The 9,226-nt window shown below is 42.5% G+C and overlaps 1 protein-coding gene across 1 annotated transcript; it reads right to left on the minus strand.

Moving 5' to 3' along the window:
* Nucleotides 1–8,402: 8,402 nt before the first annotated feature.
* Nucleotides 8,403–9,226, minus strand: LOC122149660 (left-right determination factor 2-like; the record flags this gene model as incomplete). The annotated part of the gene is made up of 2 exons (XM_042780427.1): nucleotides 8,403–8,766; nucleotides 9,114–9,226. Coding segments are annotated over 2 exons (477 nt in total), but the record flags the coding sequence as incomplete, so codon positions are not given.

Consider the following 9,226-nt stretch of genomic DNA (forward strand, 5'->3'; position numbering starts at 1 on the left):
ACTAGAGAAGGGGATGAATAAAAAAAAGAAGGGAAAAGACAAACACATTAAAAAAAAAAAAGTAACAGTACTGGTGCAAGTGCTAGATCCCAAATGTAGCTGCAGAGGAAAAGTTCTGCTTCCTCTGTGGGAGCACACACTGCCAAATGTGGAGGGCCAGGTGTGGAGGTAACAGAATGTGGGGAGGTGGTGTGGGGCTGGACACCATCTCAGCTGAATAAAGAAGGAAGGAAGGAAAGAAAAGGAGTGGAGGAAGAGGAAGGAAAAAATAAGGAGTTGGGGAAGAAGGAAGAACTGAGAAGAAAGGACAAAAGAAAAAGAAAGAAGAGGAAAAAGAAAACTGGCATAAGTGTTAGCCACCAAATAGAGCTACAGTGGGAACATGGAGATCACTCTGGGGAGTTTGCACTCTGGTCCATGGAGGGGTAGGGGTGGGCACTGCTGACTGCAGGGCAGGGGGTAGGCTCTTGCTCCATGGGATCAAAATAAAGGAGGGGGTGGAGAAGGACTAGAAAAACAAAGGGAGGAAAAAGGAAGCACTAAGAAGAAGGAAAAAAAGAAAATTAGAAAAAGGGTATTGGCAAAAGTGCTACTGCCAAGCATGACTGTTTCCTCATTCCATGGCAGAGCACACCTCTGATGGGGAGGGGCAGGGCAGGCACTGCTAACCACGTGGTGGTGCCTGTTCTGCAAAATATGAAAAAAAGAAAAATGGCAAGGGTAGAGGAAGAAAAAAACAAAAGTAAAAAAAAAAAAAAAAAGATGAAGCAAAGAGAAGAACTAAGAAGAAAGATAAAATGGCACAGCACTGGTAGTAGGAGGAGTTTTGACTGGCAACTGGGTGGGAGGGGTATATCTCTGGGCACTTGGAGGTTTTATGCGATAAGGAGGGAGGTCACACCTCTCTAGTCTCTGATCATCACTGTGGGTGGTGGTGCAGTCCTGGGCAAGTGGAACTCGTTATCTGGTTCCTGCTCTGATCCAAACACTGTTTGCCTTAATTTAAAATGGTTGCACTGTTTCATTTGGCAGTTTACTGCTCCTTGTTCACTATTGTCATTCAGTCTCTTCTTATCGGTATTTTATCTACTTCTTTACCTTTCCTTTGAAGCTCTGGATTCTAAGATTGTCATTCATATATGTTTCATTTGATTTCTTGAGTCTTTGTTGTAGAAGGTCTGGATAATGCATCTGCCTAGTTTGTCATCTTGGATTCTCCCTCTCTCGTGAGTGATTATTTAAAATATTATTTTCTTGAATGAGAATTGTACATAAAAATATAAATACTATTCTTAAAAATATATGTGAGTGGCCATCTAAGGTACAACTATTGGTCTTTCCCAGTCTGGAGCAAAGAAGAGTGAAGAAAATCAAAGACACAGGAAACAATTAGTCCAAACAACTAATGGAACTCATAAACCCCTGAGGCACAACCCTGAGGCCAGAAGAACTAGATGGTGCCCAACTACCACAGCTCACTGCTCTGAAAGGAATCACACTAAGAGATCCCTCATAGAATGGAGGGAAATGTGAAACAAAACTCAATATCATAAAAAAGACCAGGCTTACTGGTTTGATGAAGACTGGTGGAGCCCCCAAGACTATGGCCCTTAGAGTCCTTTCAGGCTAGGAACAGAACTTAACCCCAGTGGCTCAACTGGCAGCCAAATGATAGACCTATAAAGTGAATAGTAACATCAGGAGGGTATGCAGTCATTACAACAATTAAGCATATGGGACCGAGAGGAAAGCATTTGCCCATGGACAGAGCTAGGAAGGTGGGAGGGGATTAGAAGGGAGAAAAAGAAAAAAGAAAGCAATACTGTCAGGATAAACAAAAAACTAATAAAAATGGTTTACTATACAACAACAATGGGTAGTGTGACGATATAACTTATTGTCCAAACGGGGGCACATTTGAAAGCTAAAAGGGATACTAAATATACATGTTGTTGTTAGTTGCTATCTAATCAGCTCTGACTCATAGCGGCACTATGTACAACAGCACAAAACACTGCCTGGGCCTGCGCCAGCCTCACAATCCTTGCTATACCTGAGCCCATCATTGCAACCACTGTGTCAATACATCTCATTGAGGCCTTTCTCCTTTTTCGTTGACCCTCCACTTTACCAACCATGATGTCTTTCTCCAGGGAATGATTCCTTCTGACAACATGGCCAAAGTAGGTGAGACAAAGTCTGGCCATTCTCACTTCCAAGGAGCATTCCGGCTGCACTTTTTCCAGGACAAATTTGTTAGTTCTTCTGGTAGTTTGCAGTATTTTCATCATTCTTTGCCAACACCACAACTCAAAAGGCATCAACTCTTCTTCGGTCTTCGTTATTCATTGTCCAGCTCTCACATGCTGTGAGACAATTAAAAATACCATGGCTTGGGTTAGGCACACTTTAGTCTTCAAAGAGACATCTTTATTCTTCAGCACTTTAAAGAGGTCTTTTGCAGTAGGTTTGCCAAGTGCAATACGTCACCTGATTTCTTGACTGCTTCCATGGTTGCTGATTGTGAATCCAAGTAATATGAACTCTTTGACAAATTCAATCTTCTCTCCATTTATCGAGATGCTGCTTATTGGCCTAGTGGTGAGGATTTTTGTTTTATGTTGAGATGTAATCCATACTGCAGACTGTAGTCTTTAAACTTCATCAGTAAGTGCTTCAAGTCATCTTCATTTTCAGCAAGCAAACTTGTGTCATCTGCATATTGCAGGTTGTTAATGAGCCTTCCTCCAATACTGATGCCATGCTCTTTTTCATATAATCTAGCTTCTTGAATTACTTGCTCAGCATACAGATTAAATAAGTATGGTGAAAGGATAGTCCTGATGGACTCCCTTTTTTATTTTAAACTATGCAGTATCCCCTTGTTCTGTTTGAATTACAGCTTCCTGGTCTGCGTATAGATTCCTCATGAGCACAATTAAGTGTTCTGGAATTCCCATTCTTCTCAGTGTTGTCCATAGTTTGTTATGATCCACACAATTGAATGCTTTTGCGTAGTCAATAAAACACAAACATATTTCTGGTAGTCTTTGCTTTCAGCCAAGATCCATCTGACATCACCAATGATATCCCTTATTCCATGCCCATTTCTGAATCCAGCTTCTATTTCTGGAAGTTCTCTTTCAGTATACTGCTGCAACCCTTTTTTGAATTATCCTCAGCAAGATTTTATTTGTGTGTGATATCAGTGATATTGCTTAATAATCTCCACATTCTGTGGGATCACCTTTCTTTGGAATGGGTACAAATATAGATTTCTTCCAGTCAGTTGGCCAAGTAGCTGTCGTCCAAATTTCTTGGCATAGATGAGTAAGTGCCTCCAGCGTGGCATCCGTTTGTTGAAACATCTTAATGGGTAGTCTATCAATTCCTGGAGCTTTGTTCTTCACCAATTCCTTCAGTGCAGCTTCAACTTCTTCCTTCAATATCATTGGTTCTTGATTATATGCCACCTCCTGGAATGGATAAACATCAACCAATTCTTTTTGGTACAGTGACTCTGTGTATTCCTTCCATCTTCTTTTGATGTTTCCTGCATCATTCAATATTTGTCCATTGAATCTTTCAATATTGCAACTCAAGGCTTGAATATTTCCTTCAGTTATTTGAGCTTGAGAAATGCTGAGTGTGTCCTTCCCTTTTGGTTTTCTAAGTCCAGGTCTTGGCATATTTCATTATAGTAACTGACTTTGTCTTCTCAAGCTGCTCTTTGAAATCTTCTGTTCAGCTCTTTTATCATTTCTTCCATTTGCTTTACCTACTCTCCATTTAAGAGCAAATTACTCTTCTGACATCTATTACCATTGGTCTTTTCTTCTTTTCCTGTCTTTTTCATGACCTCTTGCTATCTTCATGGATGATGTTCTTTATGTCATCCCACAATTCCTTTGGTTTTTGGTCATTGCTGTTCAATGTGCCAAATCTATTCTTTGGATGGTCTCTAAATTCAGGAGGGATGCAATCAAGGTCATATTTTGCCTCTCATGGACTTGTTTTAATTGTCTTCAGCTTCAAGTTGAACTTGCATATGAGCACTTGATGGTCTGTTCCACAGTCAGCTCCTGGCCTTTTTTTGACTAAAGATACTGAGCTTCTCTATTGCCTCTTTCCACAGATGTTAGTCTATCTGATTCCTGGGTACTCCATCTGGTGAAGCCCACATGTATACCTGCTGTTTATGTTGTTGAAAAAGGTATTTGCAATGAATAAGTCATTGGTCTTGCAGAATTCTATCATGTGATCTGTAGTGTCATTTCTATCACCAAGGCTATATTTTTCAACTACTGGTGCCTTTTCTTTGTTTCCAACTTTTGCATTTAAGTCGCCAGTAATAATCAACAGATCTTGATTGCATGTTTGGTCAGTTTCAGACTGCAGAAGCTGGTAAATATCTTCAATTTCCTCCTCTTCGGCTTTGGTGGTTGGTGCATAAATTTGAATAATAGTGGTATTAACTGGTGTTCCTTGTAGGCATATGGCTATTATCCTATCACTGACAGCATTGTACTTCAGGATAGATCTTTAAACATTCTTTGTGATGATGAATGCCATGCCATTACTCTTCAATTTGTTATTCCTGGCATAGTAGATCATATGGGTGTCTGGTTGAAAATGGTCAAAACCAGTCTATTTTAGCTCAGTAATGCCCAGGATATCAATCTTTATGCATTCTATTTCATTTTTGACAACTTCCAATTGCCCTAGATTCATATTTCGTGCATTCCTTGTTCCGATTATTAATGGAAGTTTGCAGTTGTTTCTTCTCATTTTGAGTCTTGCCACATTAGCAAATGGAGGCCCTGAAATCTTTACTCCATCCACATCATTAAGGTCAACTCTACTCTGAGGAGGAAGCTCTTCCCCAGTTGTATTTTGAGTACCTTCCAACCTGAGGAGCTCATCTTCCAGCACTATATGGACAGTGTTTCAGGGATATTCATACAGTTTTCCAGTTATACATTGGTGTTTCACTACTATTCATAAGGTTTTCACTGGCTAAATCTTTGAGAAGTGGATGGCCCCTTCCTTCTTCTGACTCTTAGTCTGGAAGCTCTGCTGAAACTTGCCCTCCATAGGTGACCCTGCCAGTATTTGAAATACTGGTGGCATAACCTCCAGCCTGAGAGCAACACACAAGCCACCACATTATGACAAACTGACAGATGAGTGGTGGAAATCTAGCTAGCTAGCTACCTATCTGTCTGTCTGTCTGTCTATCTATCTAAAATGTCTATATGGCTATCTGTTGCAAACTAACGTATAGCAACTAATACATAACAATAGTTGTAGTTACTTAAATAACTTTCCAAAGTGATCAAGCTAACGAGAATAGAATGTCGTATCTTTAAATAGTGTTGCGTCATTTTCAATCACAGTTCTGTTGAGTTCTGAGCTTTTATCCAATCAATCTTTTATTAAAAAAAGATTTATTCTTAGCAGCCTCCTATGTGTTTAGTAGTTTCCTAGGCTCTAGCAATACAGCTCTGCCATCAGTGTTGTCTCTTTCTCTCTCTTTTATATTGAAGTGAAATAAACATACAGAGCATACAATTAACCATTTAAAGCATGCAAATAAGTCGCATTTAGTGTGTTCACAATATTGTGTTAACACCACCTCTCTCTGTCTTCAGTACTTGTTCATTACCCCGGAAGAACACTTTATTCTCGTTAAATAATTATTCCCCATTCCCCCAGCCCCTCACAACCAGGAATCTACTTTTTGTCTCTGTGAGAAATATCCTATTCTGGATATTACGTATGAAAAGAATCATGCATGTGACATTTTGTGTCTGGCATCTTTCACTTAGTCTCAAGGTTCATCTAAGTAACAGCACATGTGTAACCTCTAGGGAACCTCTATGAGTTCTACTTTCCCTCTGGCTTTCATAGAGGGCAAACTTCTTATTTGTCCACCCAGCTGCCCTGCAGGTCTTTGGTGGTCCCTGCTGGAGGAATTAGCTAGGGAAAGAGTGCTGAGTGGTGATAGAAGAGATAGAGCTGAGGCTCAGGCTGAACAGGGCAAAGTCCCAGCTGAGGTCACCCAGAAGGTCAAACTTGATGGTCCAGGTCTGGAACGCTCCAACAGGGCTTTTTAAAACCCAAAATTCCTCACATCTCTGCATTTTCTTTTGTTCTACCTACTCATGAATATTATACTGTCTTTCTTGGCTTATGCTAGGTCTAGTAACCGTACCTTTTACCCATGTCTTTTAGGTCCATGGTCCTAGTTGTTTTCATGTACTTAATACGGTGGTTCCAACCCATCAGCTGCTCCATGGAAGGAAGATGGGGTAATCTACTTCTGTAAAGATTTACCCCCTCAGAAACCTAGTGCGGGTCATTATGAGTCGGAATCGAGTCGATGGCAGTGAGTTTGGTTTTTTTGATTTAATGTGTATTTAATGTGTACTCAGTGTACTTAATGTACCTTTTGTACCTAAAGAAGCCCTGGTGATGCAATGGTTAAATGCTTGGCTGCTACCTCAAAAGTTGGTAGTTCAAACCCACCAGCTGCTCCATAGAAGAAAGGTACGGCAGCATGCTTCCATGAAGATTATAGCCCTGGAAACTGTATAGGGGCAGTTCTACTCTGTCCTGTAGGGTTGCTATGAGTCAGAATTGACTCGATGGCAATGGGTTTTGGATTTTTGTGCCTAAAAAAAGCCTAATCTAGTTATTGCAGTTTTCAGCACCCCCTAGAAGTTGGGGCTTCCAAACCATCCCCTTTCTTCAGCTCATCATGTTGCTTTCATTTCTCATTACTGCTCCCTTCTCTCCTACATAATGTATGTCAGAGTAGAACTGTGCAGAGTTTTCAATGGCTAAGGTTTTTCAGAAGTAGATCACCAGGTCTTTCTTTCAAGGCACTTCTCCATGGATTTGAATCACCAACCTTTCAGTTAATAGCCAAGCACTTAACTGTTTGAGCCACTAAGAGACTCCTACATAAAGAGTTGTTACTCTTGGATGCCCTTAGTTAGTTCTAACTCACAGCGACCCTGTGTAACAAAGTAGATCTGCCTCATAGGGTTTCCTTAGTTGTTATCTTTTACAGAAGCAGATCACCAGGCCTTTATCCAGCAGAGCTGCTGAGGGCATTCTAACTACCAATCTTTCGGTCAGCAGCCAAGCGCTTAACCATTGTACCACCAGGGCTCTTTTATGTAAGATAAAGAAAAAAACAAAAACAAAAAAAAAACCCACTGCCATAGAGTTGATTCCAGTTCATAGCAAGATTTCCCAGGTGGTAAATCTTTGCAAAAGTAGATTGCCTCATCTGCCTTCTGCAGAGCGGCTGGTGGGTTTGAACCGCCAACCTTCTGGTTAGCAATCAAATGCCTTAGGCACTGTGCCACCAGAGGTCCTTCTTTATGTAATGGGTACTGGAAATTAAATACAGAGACAGAGTGAAGCCACTTTTATTATTTTGGAGAATATCTACATACAGTTGTTTTTCCTAAATAAAACATAAACACATGGTTTTTGTGATAAATTGTTAAAACACTGGGGAAAATAATCTAAATATGCAAAACAAATGCTCGGTCTCAGGAGGAGCAGGTAGGGCTAGTGACTGTCTGAAGTACAACTCTTCCTTGGGCGTGTTGGCCCGAAGCCTTCTGCATTGCTTGAGGTCACAGCTAGTGGCCCTGTCAGATCCAGAAACCAGGTGTCTACTCCCACAGGCCTAGAGCTTTCCATCCTCCCTTCTAGCACATTCTCAGGGGAACAGGAGCCTGGTATGTTTACAAAAGTACTGAATGGGTCAATATTTTCAGGAGGGAGGAATTGTGTTTTAGATATCCTCCCTTTTGAGGAAAAACAGGAATTTTTTGTTGTTTTAGTTTATCACCTAATGGAGTAAATCAGTTGTATTTCCCTAGAGCTCTGGTGGCATAGTGCCTAAGGCACTTGATTGCTAACCAGAAGGCTGGCAGTTCAAACCCACCAGCCACTCCTCGGAAGGAAGGTTTGGCAATCTACTTCTGTAATGATACTGCCTCGGAAACCCAAGGAGGGGTCACTATGAGTCAGGTCCTACTCGACAGCACATGACAACAACAACAGTTCTCATCTCAGAACCCTCAGTTGAGAATTGCCAGCACACAGAAATTCCCAACTGACAATCTGTCCACGGCTCATCAATATCCTCTGATAAGTCAGCCAGGATTTCTTACCAGAGCTCAGCAATTTCAAGCTGCATTATTTACTCATGTAAGTGCTTAGGTGGGTGATGGACAGCAAGGATGGGAAACTGAGGCAAATAAGGCAAAGGTAAAATTAGGGCACTAAATTGGGGCAGTGGTAACTTGCTAAGTACAAAATTCAGACCTACATTAAGACCTGCCTGTGTGCAGGGTCCAGTCAGAAGTGACACTGAGCAGCTATGGCCCCAGCTCCCTGGGCACAGGTGCCCCATCTGAGGCGCAGGTGCACTTCTGCACCCTCATGTTGGGCAGGCTCACCACCTGGGGCCTGGCCCTGCCTCCCTCCTTGATGCCGACGATCATGGGCAGCGAGGTGGTCTCCAAGGCGATGCACTGCCGCGGACCCAGAAACGGCCACTGGAAGGTCAGGGACTCCTGAGATTGCTGGCAGGAGCCCACACACTCATAGGCCAGGAAGCCTGGGGGCTCCAGGACCCAGTTCTCAGCCCACTTCATCCCCTGCAGGTCGATGTACATCTCCTGGCGGCAGCAACGGGTACCCTCGGTCACTGGCACCTCAGGGTCACAGTCGCCCTGAGCTCTGTGGGGGCAAGGAGAGGCAGGGTCAGAGGTCAGCTGAGAGGGCTGAGGGCAGGAGGCCCAGGGTGGGGCATAAGGAGGCATCTGGGAGGGAGATTTATGACCCATCTCTTACTAGGTTATTACACTCTAAAAGCTGGCTATTTATGTATGATACAGGATGAATGAATATCCAAAACATGAATAATAGTAACTGATGTTTACTGAGGTCTAAGAGTTGAACTAGGAATAGTCTATTTATTGTCTCATTCCCACATTTCAACAACTTGAAAAGTAGCCCTTTTCAAGATAAGTTTAATGCTCTTTTAGTCGTAATCCGGGTTCACCGGTTTGACCCACGGCGCCTACCCGTAGGCTCTCAGGTCGAGGGTGTGCAGCTCCAGCTGGGGCTCGTGCTGCCCGGCGCCCCCCTCCACCTGGGAGGCGAAGCGCACCAGCTTGTGGGCATCGGAGGCCAGCGG

This window comes from Orycteropus afer, unplaced genomic scaffold (assembly GCF_000298275.1).
Source record: "Orycteropus afer afer isolate SDZICR_OR568_19922 unplaced genomic scaffold, OryAfe1.0 scaffold00039, whole genome shotgun sequence".
Taxonomy (NCBI): Eukaryota; Metazoa; Chordata; class Mammalia; order Tubulidentata; family Orycteropodidae; genus Orycteropus; species Orycteropus afer.